The following is a 19,155-nucleotide window of genomic DNA, read 5'->3' on the forward strand; positions in this document are numbered from 1 at the left end:
CACAGCTTACTCAGCAGCTTATTAGCAGCAAGTTATGTTCCCACACCTTTCCAAGTAGAAGGATCTCCCCAGGACCCTGCAGATTAACATGCAGGAACTCTCATTTAGGGGCTTACCTTCAGTTTGGCCTACTACTTATTCCTGTGCCAGCTGTTTTCTGCCCCCCTGCAGCTCTGGTACATGCAGAGAGGAGTAGGAACTGTGCCTTTGTGCTTTATTTCTGGTTATAACCTTCATTTTCAGTGTAACCTGGGCCAATGTCTTCTTTTGTTCCTTTGTGACCCAGGTTGCCTCCAGGCCTTTCACTGGTGTGGGGCAAAGTGCTGCTCACAGACCCTGTGCTCAGCACTGGAAACCTTTGCTGCTGTGAAGAGGAGTAATGTCTTCACATGACCAAACCCTGCAATGGAATATTGCAGGAACCCTCTCCTCCAGCTGCTGAAGAACTTGCAAGTGTTTTCAGCCACTTTCTGGCTGTCATTATGAAGCTGCCTCTTACCTGTGGGCACTGCTGAGCTACCCAGGTATGAGTTGCCATCTCATTTATGTCTTACCTGCAGCACTTGTGGACCAGCTGAGCAGGTAAGTGGTGGTTCTGGCAGTGATGGTGTCAAAAATACCTGTTTGCAGTCACAAGACATAAATTCCTGCTCTCACAGCAGCACTCACGTGTGCCGGGTGTCACAAGGAGTCTCCATCTGTGACTTCTGCCAGCCCTTCTGTGCCACCCCGCTCCTCTGCTGTCTCTGGAGTTTTATGATGGGAAACTGCCTCTGTTCCCTTAGGCAGGATTGTCATCCTGAGCCTCTTTCTGGAAAGTTTCTAAAGTTCAGCCTAATAACTCAGTACAGCATCAAGGAAGAGCAAACAAGGCTGAACAGAGAGTAATCTCTTGCTTAAAATAGTAAATGTGTTCAGGCAACAACTTGAGCGAGTTCGGGGGCAGAACGGGGATTTGTAATTCAAGCCGGGTTTGTTTGGAAGGTTTCTGCTGCTGGGAAGAATGTGTTGGATGAGCAGCCGTCACCTTTGCGGCTGCCGGGAGAGGGCGGCAGCCGCGGCTCTGCTGCCCCGCGCCCGCCCCGCTCCGGGCGCGCAGCCTGGAAAATGTTTCCAGGAATTGCCGTCATCAGCCCCGAAGCCAAACTCCCTTTCTCTCCCGGCATGAATCATGCGGATGTGAAACGCTTGTGTTTCCGGAATCCAGCTGAATTTACTGCAAGACCATCTTTGCTGCTCACCTGCGTGTGTAAATCTCCGGCGTTCTTCCAGCGTCTGCCGGTTGTCCTCTCGCTTCCTGCTGCAGAACCGCGCTGATGGAGCGGGGGCCTCAAAGTGCACAGGGCAAGTGCTCCGGAAAGCCAAAGCTGCTCCCTCCTCGGAGGAAACACCCTCTCCTTTCTCCCAGCTGCTCTGAGTCTGGTGCTACCTGCTGGTATTTTTAGACAGGAGAAATTGGGAGTTCAGCCACTATGCCGTGAGCTGCGGGAGCGTTATCAGTGCTCAGGGCTGGAGATGGAGTCAGCCCTTCCCTGGCACGAGCCAAGAACCCATCGGCCTCTTGAGCTCTGGCTATAAATAGCCAGGAGCAGCAGAGAGGAGCAGCACGCCCTGGCCAAGGGAAGGGAGGCTCTGCTCTCCGGGTGCCAGCACAGCACCCAGCCCTGCTCAGTGGCAAGAGGGGAGGCCAGGGTGGTAACTTCCCAAGGCAGAAAGAGGAACACACGTGTGGTTCCCCATTTCACAATGATAATCAATGAGTCTGTGAATGTTTCCAAAGGTTTCCTCTCCTGTGCCAGTCTGCAGAGGATGTGGGTAGTTCCAGTCATGCTCCAGCCTGGCTTTGTTTGAACTGAGGCATCTCAGGAGATCCTCTTGAGAGTCTGCCAAGAGACAATCATCAGGCTAATGCTGCTCTTTGGGACAGAGCTGCCAGGGATCTTTCTGCTTTACTCCGTGCCCACCTCCTCCATCTCCCCCAGCTCATAATGAGTCCATCAGCCTGGATTGTGCTCCTGTGCTCAGCACAGCCTCCAGCTGGTGGGGCAGCGGGCAGAGCACTCTGAGTGGTTGTGAGGGGGAGAGGAGAGGGAGAAATCTCATCTATGCCTGGGACTGATGTGCTCAGCAGAGAAAAGCCCTCTGTGTGGGGGAGCTGCCCTGGTTTAATTTGCATCTGTTTGTTCAAATGGCCCAAGCTCCTGTGTGAGCACGTTCAGTCTTTAGTGGGGACCTGGCTGACATTCCTGGCCAACTTCAGACCAAGAAAATAAGAGTACCTACATGGAACTTGAGGTGGGTGTGTGGACTGGTAGTGTCATTTTAACCAACACAGGAAAAACCCTTAGAGAAGAACTAATCACATCAAAACTGTGTTAGCAATCTCAGAAAACAAAACACCTTTTATTCCTGGGGGAGTTGCTGTTTCTCTGAGACAGCAACAGCTTGGAGTGAGGAAGGCTGGAAGCCAGTGATGTGAGCAAAGCTGGCCCAAGGCAGCCCCAGCCTAATTGTCCTCCCACCGCCAGCGATGAGGGGACGATTCCCCTTTGGACAGTTTTCTGGAACTCAGCTTCCTCCTCAAAGAGGAAAATTTGTCTCCAAGAACTTTGCGTAGCCCAGTGCTGTCCCTAGCAAAGGGCAGGTCCTTCCTCATAGCAGGCAGCTGGCCTGTAAACATTTCCCACTTAGCCAGGGCGTCCACGGTCTTGTCCACTTGAGCCAGTTCCTCCTCAGAGACATTCCTCTCCAGGGCAGCAATGCACATCTCCAGCCACAGCTCGTAGTCCTTGATGGTGTCTGTGGCCTTGGTGTGCCCGGGGAGCCGGGGCTGGCCCTGCCCCTCGTGCAGGGAGCTCGGCTGCTCGTCCTGCTCCAGCTCGGGCCCCATGGACAGGCCCTGGCTGCAGGTGTCGGGGGTCAGCGGCTCGGACAGGGAGGTCACGGCCTCGGAGTCGTTCTCGCAGCACAGCCCGGAGTCGGAGCTGAACGGGAGGATGTCCTCTGAGGCAGACAGCTCTGCTGGCTCCTGCCTTGGCCACGTGGACAGCACGGTCTGTGTCCAAGCGTAGAGCTTCTGTGGTGAGAGGAGAAAGGTTTTGTTGTGGGGGGTGAGAGATGCCAGTTACACCTTCCCACCTGTTTGCCAGGTAAACCTGTTTATCTTGGGTGGCTCAGCTGCAGCTGCCACAGTCCTCCCTGCCAGACAATGGGATCAGAAAATTCCTGGTCACCCTACAAAGCAGGAGCTTTCTCTTGTCCAATTTTCTTGGACTGTGGCAGAGCTGCCTCCAGTCAGATGTGGACTTTATCTGCCCTGTTATTGAAGGTGGTAGGAGAAAGCTGCACCAGATCACTCCCTGCTGTGTGAATGTGATCTCTGGGAGAGGCAAACCAACGCCTCTCCAGAGGAAACTGTGTCATTATAAAACTCCTCAGATAGTGGTGAAGAATTGTGTTTCATCATGTTGTTAATGGCTGTGGTAATGTGTGTTTTATCCCCAAGAATAGCTCTTCCCCTCCTGAGCTGAAATGAACAAGTGAGAAGGCTGGATCTAGGAAAGAATTCATGAAAGAAAAATGTCTGAGCCAATTTCCTTTTTGAATATTAAATGCCACAATGAGGCATATAACAGGTTGCTCCTGGCACATTTGTTCCTTATACTTTAGGGAATGAACCACAATACTCCAGTCATCCCTGGGTAAAAGGTGATCTTATCTGCCTTTCCAGTGTTGAGGGGTTTTTGTGTGTTTTTCAGTTTTTCATATTCCTGGAGCCTATTTCTTCCCCTTTACTTTCTGTAGCTCCCAGTGATCCATTTGCAAAGCCCCCAGTTGCTCAGCAGTGACAGGATTAGCCTGGGCTGTCCCCACGTTGTGCCAGGCATGGAGCTGGATCTGTCCCTGCTCAGCTCAGGGGGAGCTGCAGTGTTTGAGGAGCAGGCAGGAGATTCCCAGCCCCGTGGAGCTCCCTTCTCTCACAGCCCCCCACTGCTCCCTCCTCCTTTCCTCCTCTATTGCTGTCTCTTCAGAATGACAGAAAGGATAAAGAGCTCAAATTGAGTGGGTGGGAGAAATCAGCTCTGCTTCTCATTTCAGTCTGAGCATGGAGCCTCGGGGAAGAATTCTGTACAGGAATAAAATGGACTCTTTCAGCTTAGCTAATCCACCCTGCCCCCTCCCTCTGGGGCAAGAAAAATTGTAAAGGGACAACTTTTCTCCTGCCTGGTCCCACCTCCAGTGGCCCTTCCCTCCCTCTGGGTTTAGCCAACAAAGGCAGTGCCAGGAGCTGCAATGGGAGCTGGGCTAGTGAAAGGGACAGCAAAGCTACTGGAAAGCTGCAAGCAGCTCATGATTCTGTAATGGCTCTAAATTCCCAAGAACAGTGAATCTGGGAAGGAATCCCAATTGCTACTTAGCCCAATTCCCAGGAATAAAAAAAGCTGTGGAGATGTGGATTTCCCAGCAGCACATTTTGGTTATTCAAGGCAAAAAAAAAAAAGAGGGGCTAATCAACTCAGGATCACTGCCTGAATTCCCAGAATCTCTTCAATGTCTCTCATCCTTTGGGGTGGCTTTTTCATTTGAACTTTGGGTGGGTTTGAAGGGCTGCAGCCTCTTATGTTCTCCTGTTTGACCAGGAAGGGATGAGCTTTGTGTGGGTTTTGTTTACCTGCAGGCAAGAGCAGCTGAAGTGGATGTCCACCCCAAGGATGTCACTAGGACCTGCTGTCTGTGTGTGTGTGGCCCCTGCAAACTCATCCAGCCACCGTGTGAGCACAGCCTGGGATGCTGCACAAGCAACAGGTGGAAATGTGGAAATGTTGATTGGGGTGGGGAAACACCAGGACAATTAACTCACTTTCAGTTTTCATGACTCATGCTGGAATAAGCAGCTGGAATAAGAAAAGGAGTGTGGTTCTGAGTACAACTCAGATAAATAAATTGAGGGGCTGTTTCTGCTGCATAAGGACTGGTTTCCTGCCCCGTGTGCTCCTCTGCCCCAAACTGTGTCTCAGTTGCAGATCTGAGCAGTGTTACCTGCTGCTGCTGGGGCACAGCTTGGTTCTGGCATTTCCCGTGGTGATTAGGAGTGTCTGAAGCTGTTTTGTGGCAGGTGGGGATCTCTGGTTGTTTCCAGGAGGAAATGTGATTTCAGACTTACACTTAACATGCTTGGCAAGTTAACTTTGCTCTCTGTTTATTGTCTCACAATGCTTTCTGCCCTCTCCTGTCCTCTTCCTTAACTATTTAATTCATCTCTGGCATTTATGTCTCCTCTCAACATTATAGCAAAGCCTCTAGCAGAGATTATCACAGCTCTCTTACACCAGCTTATACTGTATCTAGTTGAGCTTTGCCTTCTCAGGGAAGCAGATGTGACATTTGGCAAGTGCATCATTCCTTAAGGTTTGTGTTCCCTGTCACCAGAGGATGCTGAGCCAATTACAGTGTTTGCTGCAGGTGAAAAGGCAAAAATATTTCTAGAAAATATTAATGCAGGTGGCCATTCTCTTCAAGAAAACACTGGCTGGATGCTGACAGGCTGGGTATTTAAATAAAGCAGATAAATTCTGCTTTATTTAAGCAGAAACTTCTGGTGGTCTGGGCAATTTAGACACTTCTCAGACAGGAGTAGGGACCAAACAGCCACAAAGTCAGAGAAGGGTCTGGCACAGATAATTAAGAAAGCCACAAAAAAGTGTGTTTTCCCACAGTCTTTGCCATGCTTCTGTGTATCTGATTCCATGCTGAATGAAACCAGAGTCATCTCCTTTCTCATTCTGCTTGTATCTTGTTACAAATACAACCCACAGACTTTAAAATAGGCCGACGTGGAAAATCCTGCCTCTGAACATGATGTGTGTCAGACAGGAATCACAATCAGGGAGAAGATGGGTGCTGAGTGAGAATGGGGACATTATTTCTATTCCACCAACCATTTGGCTACTGAACCCTGCTCTTTAGACAGCAGAGGTAGAAAACCCTTTCAAGAGCTAAGGGTGTGTTAGCACTGTTCCTGATCGGTCTAAATGTGGTGTTAGCTGTGATATGAGTGAGAGAGAAGAGACAAAAGATGAGTCTGGGACCCTCCACATACTGGGGGTAATAATTTGGGATCCTTTCTCATAAATTTAAACAGAGGAATTGCAGCAAAGTACACACATAATGTTTCCTCCCTGTTCCCAGCAGCCCCAGAGAGGCAAAAATCCAGGGTGGCACAGGAAAGGGCATAGCTGGGAATCCCTGCACTCTGCTGCTCCTGTTTGCAATCTGCCTGCCCTTCCCACCTCGTTTTTGGGAGTAGGAAAGTGTGGTTGGACTGTGGCAGTGTCCCTTGGGAAGAGCCAAAATCCCTGGAACTGTGCAAAGTGCTCTGTTGGTCAGAGCCTGTGTAGAGCACCCCCATGTTCAGGAGTGAGCTGCTGCCTCAGCACCTCGCACTGAGAGCTCCTGAGATCTCCTGCCCTCCCCACACTGCTGCAGCACCTTCAGTGCTGGGGTTTGGGCTGAGCCAGCCTGTCCCTGTCCCTGCTGCAGGAGGCTCTGGGGGTCGGGCTCACCCTGTAGCGCTCGATGAGTTTGAAGCCCACGACGTGCTGCAGCTTGCGCAGGCAGATGGGGCACGGCTCCAGGGGCCGCAGCAGCGCCTCGTCCAGGCTCAGGGCGCCCTGCATGATGCACTGCAGCCAGCGGCACGTCCCCAGCCCCATCAGGTGGCAGATCTCGTGGCAGGTCACCTTTCAGGGAAGCAAAGATTACAGCAGTGCATGGTCGTTTCTGTTTCTGCTGCCCCCTCCTCTTTCTCCTCTGCTGTTCCACCTTCCCTGCTCCCGGGCAGTCTGACCAAGATCTTGCTCAGCAATGGCACTCCTCCAGCCTAGGCTTGTCCAAGGTGATAGGAGAACCTGGCTGCCTCTTCCCAGCTCCATGTTTGTGTTGTGGAGAAGGAGGGGTGGGTGTGGGTGAGGCAGATGTGGGGAGCCTTGTAGGCAGAGTGTTTGGAGCTGTGGGGCAGTGCTGCTGCTCTTCCCCAAGGACAGTGTGGTGGTTTTTGTTGTTTTAGGGTTTTTTTAAAGAAGAAAACCAGTCCCACTGGGGCCTGAAAAGAGCAACACAGCCTGTGTGAGAAATGTGCAAGAAGCCTGTTGGCAATAACAGATCTGAGTCCTTCCAGAACAGAACTCAATTAACATTTGTGACAAAGCAGAAAACTGAGCTGGAGTCAGCTGGCCAAGCATAACTGCCTTGGGAATTGGCAACTGTGGAAAGGCTGAAGATGGAGGACTCCTCTCCTCTTCCCATTGCCACTTAATATCATTTGAAATTATTACAGGAAGAGGCCTCCAACTAGAAAATCCTGAGCAAATACCAGGGGAGCAAAGGAAAGTGGCTTCAAAAGTGCTGGTGACTGCTCTGTGTGGGCCAGCTTTGGGAGGAACACTGGAAGCAGAGCTGGAATATGGCAGATGTTGGGATGAGGGAGGACAGCACTCATGAAGAAGATGTCTTGGAGGTGAGGGGGATTTAAGGGCATTGCATTTATATAGATGACTTGGCTGAAGTATTCTCCTCCTCCATCCATGTAACAGGGATGCCATAGGGACCCCTGCCCTTACCGATGCCGGTGTCTGAGGAGGACAGAGTCACCCTTTGCAGCCATCCATTAGTTACACACTAGGTATTCTGATTATCCTCCAAATACTGTATCATCCCTGCTGTGCCTGACAAGAAAAATACTCAGGATTACCCAAGCACGAGCCTGGGAGCTGGGCAGGGCTGTTTCAATCCTGCTCCATGACACAGCCTGGTTTAGTGGAAGGTGTCCCTGCCCGTGGTAGGGGTTTGGGACAAGATGGTCTTTAAGGTCCCTGCCAACCCAAACCATTCTGTGATTCTGAGACAAGTCCTGTAGCCTCCCCATAACTGATGTTGTCATCCCCTCCAGTGGTGAGGGGAGTAGGAGTCGTCCATGCAGTGCACTAAAGTGGAAGCTCTTTATGTCTGAATTCAGTGTGGGCTTAGCCGTGACTGCCTGTGCTTCTGGGGGCAGTCTCATGGCTGCTTCCCTGGGCTGAGGCCTGTTTTGTACCCTGGTCTGAAATATTTAACCCTACCCAGGAAGAAACACGGGGTGCAGGAGGTTGCTGGTCCTACCTTGCAGCACTGGACCATCTCCTGGGCACTGAACTGCAAGGTCCGGTCCCTGCCCTCCTTGCTGACTTCACAGGGCTCTTCCTTCCGCGTGGGTGGGTTCAGGCTGCTACATCCAGCCTGGGGGAAATCCCCAGAAAACCTGGCAAAGCTGCAGACTCCCACTTCTGTGAAGAGAAGGGAGTAAAGTCAGGCATCTGCTCTTTTACAACTGTCTCCCACCTTAGACAGCATGAAAATTCAGCTGTGGGAGCAAGTCCAGCTGGGCACACAGGGTGTGAGGAAACCCACTCCCCAAAAGGTTGGTATCACCTCAGTTACCTCTGTCTAGATCAGGAGCCCTGATCCCCCTAATTTCACATTGGGAGAAAGTTGCTCTTACCAGGGAATAGCATGTTCAGGATAAGATTTGGCTATTCCAGTCTCACAGGGAAGGGCTTTTTGGTGCAGTACTGCTTTATTCACACACTGTGCTAGATCACCATGGAACCCCAACCCACCTTGTCCTGGCAGGAATTTGCTGAACGTGAAGCTCCAGGTTTCACATGGGTAAAGGTCCAGCAGGGTAAGTCCAAGGACACACAGGGCATCCATGGGCTTGTTATTCTTCAGGAAATTCAGGATCCCATCTGGACAAATACAAGAGAGATGTTCATTTAAATGAAGAATCCCTGTAAGGCACAGAGCCAGAATTTCTGCTGCTGATGGGGAGGAGGATGTAATCCAAGCCCACAGGCAGGCAGTGCTGCTGGATTCATCATCTCAGGTGGAGAACCATGGCTGTGTAGCCCATCTCTCAATCAAAGACTTGACTTTGGAAGTGGTGCTGGGCACAGAGTCAAAGCAGAGATGCTGATGAATTCAGTACTAACCCAGGGAAATGAGCACCTGGGAGCAGAATTTCCCTACAGGCAGTTCAGGACTGAGCTGGAGCAGCCCCTAGGCTGCAGTGCTGGGTCTGTGCTGAGCATGTGCTGCCCATGGTACCTGCAAACATCTCATTCCAGGTAGATGTTTGTGCAGTGCAAGTTTGGCAGCTGGCAAACCCAGTCCCCTGGGGAACCGTGTGACACTTGAACCCAAATTTCCTATCATGAAAGGCCTGAGAGTTCCCCCCCTGCACCACCCAGGCCAATAATTTACTTTGGCTCAGGACAGGGGATGGGAGAACTCAGACTGCACCAAATCAACAGAGCCTCCTACAGAGCTGATCTGATCCAAAGCTGGACCTAAACATAATAGCAATGAAAAATACAAACAGCAGAGGAAAATATGATGAAAGTCACTTTGTTTTTTATTCCTGTTTCCAGTCTCAAAGCTCTGGGCTTTCCATGGGAACAGGATTTCTGCCTTTTCACTCCCTTCCTCATCCCCTCCCAGCTCAGGCAATGAAGGGCTGTGTCAGGCATTTCCTAAGGCAGAGCTCGTGCCCGTGTGCCAGGCTGGTGTCCTGGTGGGCTCCTGCTGCCAGGCCCTTCCTCACCTGCGTGGAGCTGCACCCTGTCCGAGTCCCGGCTGTGGCGGAAGCAGCAGTGGATGGAAGAGACTGGGATGGAGGGAAGGCACTTCACACGCAGGCCCAGGAAGAAAGACTCCACACAGCTCTGGAGGGAATCCAGCAGCGAGAGCCCAGCGGGGCCTTCGATTAAATCTGAGGAGAGAAGCTCTCTGTCAGTGCCTCACAGCCAGGGTGAACATTAGGGTCTGATGGGCTTTTGTGGCACTGGCCACAGCAACTGGGCAAGCTGGTTCATTCTGGAGTTCATTGGTTACTCTGGGATGTGGTGAGCACTTCTGGATGGTTATGGATATAGAGGAGGAGAGGGAGCTCTTTCTGAGAGGTTGCTCAAGGCATTAGCACGCTCTCATTAGCAGAGCAGATGTGCTGGAAGGTTGTCTCCTGTTTAAGTTGTGCAGAATGATTAACGTGGGAACGGGTGGCTGTGTTTAATGAACCATCAGAGATAGACCTCCAGAAATGCTGGTTTTTCCAGCATTGTTTCATACTTTGAGATACATATATGCATAAATGCATAGTGAGCCTCACCCAGGGGCACACATACCATTTATATGGCAGGTCTACCACCATGGTTTGTGACTCTGGACTGGGGGCATGTCAGAGCCGTGCCTGTTACACTTGTCTTTGCTCTGGCCATTGCACTTGCAGGTGAGTCCTTACAGGAGGGTGTTAGCAGCACTCAACACCACCCACCGCCCTCCTGTGTCTCTCCAGGCAGCCCAGTGAAGATCCCCCCATTACCTATAGGCTGCAGGTAAATGTGCTTCCGACAGAAGTTCTGCTTCCTCCTCAGCATGGCGTGGTAGAAGGTCTCGAAGTCCTCGGGGGCATCGGGGTGGCTGAGCAGCCAGTCGAAGGCCGTGCGGATGAGCAGCGTGCAGAACAGCGTGCGCTGGGGGTTGTAGGCCTCGGACAGGAACAGCTTCTCCGCCCTGGAGAAGGCCTTGGCGTAGAGCTCCTGCAGCGCGGGGTCGGTGGAGATTAGCGCGTCCTTCAGAGCGCGGGGCCCGAAGCTGAACTCCTGCGCGTGTTTGCACTGCAGCATGGCGGGGCGCGGCGGCGGCGCGGCCTGAGGGGGACACGGCCATCAGCACCCAGCCCCACCAGGGATAGGAAACCTCCTCATGCCTGGGGCACACGGCCATCAGTCCCTGGCCTTGCCAGGGATGGGAAACCTCCTCATGCCTGGGGGCACGGCCATCAGCGCTTGGCCTTGACAGGGACCAGAAATCTCCTCATGCTTGGGGGACACGGCCATCAGCACCCAACTTGACCAGGGACAGGAAAGCTCCTCATGCTTGGGGGGACACGGCCATCAGCACCCAGCCTCACCAGGGATAGGAAACCTCCACATGCCTGGGGGACACGGCCATCAGCACCCAACTTGACCAGGGACAGGAAAGCTCCTCACACTTGAGGGATATGGCCATCAGCCCCCGGCCTTGCCAGGGATAGGAAACCTCCACATGCCTGGGGCACACGGCCATCAGCGCCCAACTTCACCAGGGACAGGAAAGGTCCTCACACTTGAGGGACATGGCCATCAGCCCCCGGCCTTGCCAGGGATAGGAAACCTCCACATGCCTGGGGGACACGGCCATCAGTCCCTGGCCTTGCCAGGGATGGGAAACCTCCTCACACTCGGGAGACATGGCCATCAGTGCCCAGCCTTGACAGGGACCAGAAACCTCCTCATGCTTGGGGGACACAGCCACCAGTGCCTGGCCTCACCAGGGACAGGAAAGCTCTTCATGCTCAGCCCTCACAGCAGTGAGTGCCAATATCCCGGCTGCAGGGTGTGGTGGGATTCTGTAAACGCTGCACGCTGCACTCCAGGCCCTACACTTCGTGTGGGAGAGGCTGTTACAGGTTCTCCATGTCCCTGTGGGTGTCACTGGCTCAGGGACCCTGTGCCAGGAGATGGTGCTGAAGAATGCACAACCACAAAATGCTGCCGAGCATCCAGAGTAAACCAGATGGCTTGACTGGTTTGGGGGTTTTTGGTGCTCTATCCTGAAATCCCAATAAGATGGGAAATACCTTTGAGTGTCGCGCAACTGGTTGAACTGGACCTTGTAGGATGTGGAAAGATGGTGCTCCTATTTGCTTGGGACAAACCACACTCCTTGGAACAGATCCATGTCAGGAACAAAGAGATTGATATTGGTCTTTATCTGTCAACCTGAAGCCTAAACTTCTGCCTTATCTGACACCAGTGAAAGCAGCTCTTCTCTGGTGACAATTTCCTCTTAACACCTTTTAATCCTAGCTATTATCCCAGGGCAGCTGCTGGCTCCCAGTGCTGTTGTCAGGCTGCAGGATTTGGGGAGGTTTGCCCAGCCAAGGAGGGACTTGCTGTGCGAGGCTGGTGGTGCCTCTCTAGCAGGACACGCTCGGGCCCATTGCCATCATGTCCCCTCATGAACAGCTTCATGTCACACTGTGTTAGCATCAGCAACACTGGGGATGATGTCAAGTGGTAAATAAAGAACAAAAGAAAGCCTGCAGCACAAAGAAACTAATTTGGAGTATCCTGGAAATATCCTCTCCAGGGTCCTTTCTAAGGCCAGCATTCCCCAAAGCTGCACTATTCCTATTCCTATTCCAAGCACCTATTCCCCTCTGCAGTTTATGCACTTGGGGAGGTGCCAGTGAACACCCTGGGGAGTGGGAATCAGAAGAGGAAACAAAGCACAACCCCCATGACATGAAAAATCCATGTCTGGATTTTTCCTTTTTGTAAGGAGACCGTGCCAGGCAGAACTGGAGCATTTTGGAGCAGTGCTTTGGGCTTTTTGCCTACCACAGGTAAGTGCTCCACCTGTTCACAGAAGAATGAGAAATCAGGGGATATATGCACAAAAGCCCAGGGTTTCTAGGAATAAGTGTTACCTTCTTCTAGGCAAGTTCATAGTAACTTAAAAGGAGCCAGAAAAGCTTTCTGTGTGGACACCAAATGTATCAGCTGCTGACCATCACTGCTCTAGAACAGCATTCAATCACAGAAAAAAAAAAAAAAAAGAGATTAAATATTTTAAGGAGGAACTGGTTAAGTCTATAATTTAAGTAGGTCTGCAGCCTAGTTCTGCCAGGTAAGTGGCATTCAGTGGCCCCTGAGGACAGCAATATAATTAAGAAAATTCAATATTTTAAAAAAGTAGTACCAACATGAGCCAAAGCCTCTCCTCAGTTGTGCAGAGGTGGTTTGCACTGTAAGAGGAAAGTGGCAGCCCATTAAAATTAACACTGCATTCCTTCTCATCTAACCCTTGGGAAGAGCTGTGTATGTATTGGTAGTCCTTAAAAGGGCTCGTTTAGTGTGATCTTTTTTGTCTCTAAGGGTGTGTAGCTGGAGAGGGAGTGGAAAAGCAGCTTTCTTTCATTTTTGCTAGCTTTGTATTTCACTCACATTAAAGGCTGAGAGCAGGTGGCATGGGGGGATCTGAAGTGCAACAAGGGCTCTAATCCAGTGAAAGTTTAGGGAAAAAAAAAGTGTGATATTTGCTTAGCTCTTCTTACTGCCTAAAATTGTCCAAATTGCCCCAGCAGGTTTTTACAGGGAGCAGCAAGAGTTTGTGTGAGTTTGGTGACCCAAATCTCTACACTTCTGACTTGCTTCCAGATTTGGGAGCACAAAGTGAGAGTCTGACCCCAGCAGGTCATCAGGAGTTTTGCCTTGGATTAGGGTGAAGACTGGCATTTTCCTAATGGCCAAGATTTCACTTGTTCTGCACAACCTTTAAATACAAGCATCCTTTTCCTGGGGATTGCAGAACTTTCACTGGGGAACTCTTGGCAATATTCATCTCCCTGAGGATGTGATGCTGCTGCCTGCCCAGTGCAAGTCAAGAAAGCGACTTTGCACTTGGTCCAGGTTGAGACTAGTCATGTTAAAAGATTTAAATTTCAAAGTTTCTGGAAGCATAAGCTGCTTTCATTAACGTTTTGGGCAACAACTGGAGTGCTGGTCTGGGGAGGGGGAGCTGGTTAGAAAATGAATGGATTTTTCTCAGCTAAATGGGAAGCAGCAAAGAGTGGATGTATGTGACAGCAAATACAATGAGTGCACAGTCTTGTAGTAAGTGTTCCCCCCAGGGTCTCTCGTGGAGTGTAGTGTGAGCCCAAAGCTATGGGATATACATTGTTTCCTCAGACTTCCTAAAAGGGGACATTCACCCAGCTCCAGACATTCCCAGCTGTGTCCATGGGTGTTTTGTGATGTCCCTCATGCCCAAGGGTGCCCATGACGACGCTTTAGTGGTTCAAAAGCTCGGGCACAGGGATGCATTTGCAGGAATTCAGTCTGGAATGACGTGTGCCTCCTCCTAGAGAGTCTGGCTTTGCTTCCAACAAAACAGCAGCAACCCATTACACTCCCCAAATCCAAGACAACTACTTCTCTTTAGTAAGCTTTGCTAAAATACTTCACTGGAGAAAACTAATGCTTCAGAAAAATCTTATGGACCAACTTTAGTGGTTGAAAAAGAAGCTTCTTTACCACATTAGCCATAGTAGATGTTATTTGTCTTGGTCTAATATCTGGATATGGTGTTTCATTAACTGGAACAGAGCAACAGGGCTTTATAATTTTTAGCTTTCATGCTGAGGGTACCTGGTGTAACTCCCCGAGGCAGTCCCTCAGGGGGGAGTGGCACTTTGGCTTGGATGGTTTCTTTCCCAACTCAGTTTTTATGACAAGGTGGGTATGAAGAAGTGGAAGCTCCAATGCATCCTTCTGCCCTTCAGGTATTTCAGAAGATGTTCTGCCTCTAAAGAAGCTGATTTAGCCCCTTGTTAAATGACAAGCTGTGGGACCTGACCAGCAAGTCCTGGGGAGGAGAAAGTAAACTCCTTTTGTTTAAAAGGCCAGTAATTTGTAGTTGCACTTAAGAAAATGCTTTAAGCAAAATAATAATCTAGAGATCTGCTGCAAGTGGAGACACTCCCCACATCCACTCCTGTGCCATTTTTTACTTTACCATTAGGAAAACATCCTGTTCCCAACACATATTTTGTTGTTCCATCTCACAGCCATTTGCTAACATTGTAATTTTTCCTAAACCAAGAGCAACTGTGTTGGACCACATGAGATCCATGAAGGTTGGACCTGATGATCTTGGAGGTCTCTTCCATCTCAGTGAACAAGTAAGGAGCAATGTCCCTGTGTGCAGGATGGAACATGTGCAGGATCCAGGGGCAGGGAAGGAGCCTGTGCTGGGAATCTCATCCAGTCCATGGAGATCCTCCTCTTTTTCTCTGTTATTTGCATATTTCTTATCATACATCATCACCTCCACACAGTGCAGAGGAGACACAAAGAACCCAAGGTTTGGGCACTTGGCTCCTTGTCTTTCCCAGCCAACAGCCTTTCCCAAGGATTATGTTGTGTGACCCCACTTGTGGCCTTTCTGCTCGTGGTGCTCCACAAGGCAGGAGCTCCAACACACTCCCTGAGGCTTTCAGCACATTCCGAGGTTTCAAACCAGATTGGGCACATCACACAAATCTGTTTACTATGGAATCTGACAGATTTTATTTTCATGGTGAGTGTTTTCACAAGAAACACCCCAAAATCCAGGCTCAGCACCTGACACCTGAGCAGTATGTACACTCCCTTTCCCACAGTAACCTGTTAATGTGTTCATGTGCAATTCAGGTTACTCATAAATAATTCTCTTTGCAAATCAGGCACATATAAATTATTCTCTGTAATTGAAAATTACCTATGAATTATTCTGTTTGTAATTCATAGATGTGTCATTTATTCTCTAATATATTGACATTGCTTTCCTGGATAGATATGCCTGGGGCTGACAGTAACAGGGTGATTCTCAAAGGCTGAGGCAATATCATACAGTGTGAGTTCATTTGGGATATTCTGACAAGCCAGGGATGGTCTTGTGTGAAGAAATTCCATGTACAGGCACAGAAAGGGCACTCTGCATTATGAAGTTATTTGGTATTGTATAGAATTTGACCCTAACATTGTGGAGATGTTTGTTTGTTTGTTTTAAGGTGGTCGTTCTAAAGTTATTTATTTTACAAGCCAACTTGTAAGTAATTTCTAGTTCTGACTCTCCCAAAGGTACTGCAGATGCACAGAAGAAGACTCCCTCTGTTCCCTTCCCCTCTCAGGTCTTGTGAAGTATTTGGAGGCAAACTGACTTAACCTGGCTCTTTTATGTCAGAGGGACATTAGCAGGTTCTCTTAACACTGATTAATCACCTTTGTTAGGTGCTGTACTGTAAACAAGCAGTGATAGTGCAGAAAATTCATCGCCAGTCAACAGAAATGAAAAGCCCAGAGCAAACATAACGAGCAATAACTAATTATCAACACATGCTCCAGTTACTTAATAGCTCTTTCCCTGAGATTTGCACTTGGTGTCTGCTACTGCTGCTCCAGGATCAGCCTCTCCTTTTCAGTGCTTCCCACTATTGCACCAACGACAGCCTGAAAGCAATTTTCTCAATTTATTTGTTTACATGTACAGAAAGAGATTTTTCTTGACTGAGAAGCTCTGCTCCAAATAAAATTCTCACTGGTCCAGCTCCTTCCTCAAGAGCTCAACACAGCCCCTCACACAGACCCAGGCTTTGCCTGCTGAGGAGGCTCAGCTCCTGGGGTCACCAAATCTCTTTGGCCAGGCTCAGCCCTGGTTTTGAGATACTCAGCAGTTTTCAGAATCAATCCCCTCTGCTCACAGAGAAAATCCACTCTGGACCTGCTCAGCCCTCTACTTGCACCCCCATGGAACTCTGGCATCCTCTGTCCAGCTGGCATTAAGTGGCCACAGAGCAGGGAGTCAGACCTGTGTGTGTTCCAGCCCAGAAACTCAGATAAAGCCTTCTGGCCTCACATAGTGCCAGATCCCCATAATATTTGTGTGCAATGTCTCTAGAACATGTCTGTGGCACAGAAACAGATGGTTTTGAGAAGAGTCATTCCTGGTGCTGTGGAAACCTTCAGGGATTCACACGTGCATTTACCAGGAGGAGAATCTGCCTGTCCTATTGGAGCTGTGATTGATGTGTTACTGCTGCAAGACTCAATCTTGGAAGTTTGTCCTCCTAGGAATCTGCCTCATTAATTAACTTGGACTGCTGGACAAGTTAGATGGACAACTCAACAATGTGCAAAAAAGGTTTGCAAGGTGAAAGACAAGATTTGTAAAGGTCATTAAATACCTAAGATGGGGGCAGATGCTTCCTTTTGTCCTTATTTAGATATTCTTATTTAAGTGTTCTTAAGTACTTAAGAACACATACACGTCCACTTTGCCTTTCATTTTCTTTTATGTTAAAGTCTGCTCTCTCAATGCACTGTGCTTCATTTTAATACGTCCTGAGGACATACATTATCCCTCCTTTCAGCCTTCTCTTCTACAGATTTTATTTATTCTATGCTCGTACAATGCACTACCCTATTTTTCAGTGCCTGCCATTTGAGGCTTTCTAAGTGTCACACAAACATTCATGAACTTCTCTGTGCTACCCTCCAGAAAGCAAGCTGGCAGTATGTGCCTTTCCCCCTCCTCCCCCTCATCACCCATTTATTCACCATATTCAGAGTTTTCTCTGTTCATTTTAATCTGGTTCAAGTGCCTGTGATGCTTCTCCCATGCACACATATGATGAAGGGCTGGCTGTGTTCTCCTTCCCTGGCTCTGACATGAAATAATCCTCCACAATCCATGTCTGCATGCTGTGCACTTCCTCACCAGAGATCCAAAAGCAGGGAGCAGCATCTATCAGAGCTGTACAACAAACGTAGCACTGCAGAGATAGCCGAGCTCTAATCACTCAGCTCCGGGCACTTTGCTCTTCATCATACTTGTCTAGACAGACTAAATGGTCTCTGCGAGACAACCCCGGTGTTAGCCAGGAAAGCGGCTGCGTTTTCCATACGGATGAACTCCCAAACAGGTACGGCTAAGGGCGGGTATTCCCTGGAGCACGGGCGGTGTGAAAGTGCCTCATCCCGCGGTGAAAAGGTAAAAAGGCACGGGGATGCGGTGCCTCCTCCTCCCAACACATCCTTTCTAAGTGGTGCCGCCAGGTCGGGGATGTTTGTGTGCATTTCACAGCCAGGGGGAAGGAAGGGGCTCCAGGGTGTTACTGCAGCTGGGGGCTGGGGGGGACAACGACAGAACCCAAAGCCACGGTTTCATAGGGGCCGGCTGTACCTGACCAGCAGCCAGCGCTGCCAGCCGGAGAGTTCTGCGGGCGAGGCATGTTCTGGAAGGGCTGCAGAAGCGGGTGCTGCGCCTGGGACACCTGAACACCCCCCGGCCCCGCTGATGTGGAAAAGGGGCTGTTGATGCTGGTCCCCGGTGCGGGAATCACACGGGTGGGTGTGCAGGGAGGGAACAACTCCCCGAGCACTCTGGGACCATGCACCAAGCACGAACACCGAGCTCACCCCGGCGCCGCAAACCCCCGGAGGGTGCACAAGAGTGCCCGGGCAGGACCCCTGGAGCCCGCGGGGATGATGCCCGCAGCGCGGTCCCTAATGCCCGGCGGGAGATACCCCGAGCGCGGTCACCATCGTCCGCGGAGGGGGACACCCTAAAGCGTGACCCGCCGCCACCGGGGGAGGATGCCCCGAGCACAGCCACCATCGCCCGCAGAGCGGTGCCCGTCATACCGGGGGATGCTCCGAGCGTGGCCGCCCTCACCCGCGGAGCGGTGCCCGTCACCCCGCAGGCGATGCCCATCACCCACCTGGGGGGTCCCGCAGCACGCCGGGGCCGGTCGGACCCCCCTTCCCCCCTGACCGTGCCCTTCCCCGATGAGGTGGCCCCGCGACACCCCCGATCTGCCCGGGGGGACAGGACAGGACTCACCGCCCGGCGGGCCGGGACTGCGGAGGCCGGGAGGAGCGGCAGGGCCGGGGCACCCGGCTGGGGCTGGCGAGGCGGAGCGGAGCCCGGCAGTGGCGGCGGCGGCGGCAGGAGGAGCAGCAGCAGGAGGAGGAGGAGGAAGAAGAAGAAAAGGGGGAGCAAAGGGGGGCTCGGCCCCGCCGCCGGGAGCCCGCGGGATTCGCCGAGCGGCCGCGCAGAGCCGCCTCCTGCCGAGCGCGGGGCAACCGCCGGGGGGCGCCCGCGGGAGCGCCGGGCCCGCCACGGGACAGGGACAGCGGGACAGGGACAGGGGGACAGGGACAGGGACAGGGGGACAGGGACAGGACACGGAGACAGGGACGGGACACGGGGTGCAGGAGGGACACGGGGTCCGGGAGTGGACACGAGTTGGAGGGACAGGACACGGGGTGCGCGGAGCAGATGGAGATTGGGAGCAGGACACGGGGGACAGGGACAGCGGGACAGGGACAGGACAGGGGGACACCGGGACAGGGACAGCGGGACAGGGACAGGATAGGGGGACACGGGGACAGGGACAGGATAGGGGGACAGAGGGGGACACGGAGACAAGGACAGGACACGGGGTGCAGGGACAGAATACGGACTGCAGGACAGGAC

The 19,155-nt window shown here is 51.4% G+C and overlaps 1 protein-coding gene across 1 annotated transcript; it reads right to left on the reverse strand.

The window, feature by feature from the left end:
• Positions 1-2,277: 2,277 nt before the first annotated feature.
• On the reverse strand, positions 2,278-18,600 carry AMZ1 (archaelysin family metallopeptidase 1). The gene is made up of 7 exons (XM_039732676.1): positions 18,520-18,600; positions 10,415-10,742; positions 9,638-9,805; positions 8,655-8,783; positions 8,158-8,321; positions 6,564-6,740; positions 2,278-3,076 (listed from the first exon to the last, which is right to left on the reverse strand). Exons 2-7 carry the CDS (start codon positions 10,716-10,718, stop codon positions 2,507-2,509), a joined length of 1,512 nt encoding a protein of 503 aa, XP_039588610.1. The 5' UTR covers positions 10,719-10,742; positions 18,520-18,600; the 3' UTR covers positions 2,278-2,506.
• Between the last annotated feature and the right edge of the window lie 555 nt (positions 18,601-19,155).

This window comes from Passer montanus, unplaced genomic scaffold (genome assembly GCF_014805655.1).
Source record: "Passer montanus isolate IOZ18808 unplaced genomic scaffold, ASM1480565v1 scaffold8, whole genome shotgun sequence".
Lineage (NCBI taxonomy): Eukaryota > Metazoa > Chordata > Aves > Passeriformes > Passeridae > Passer > Passer montanus.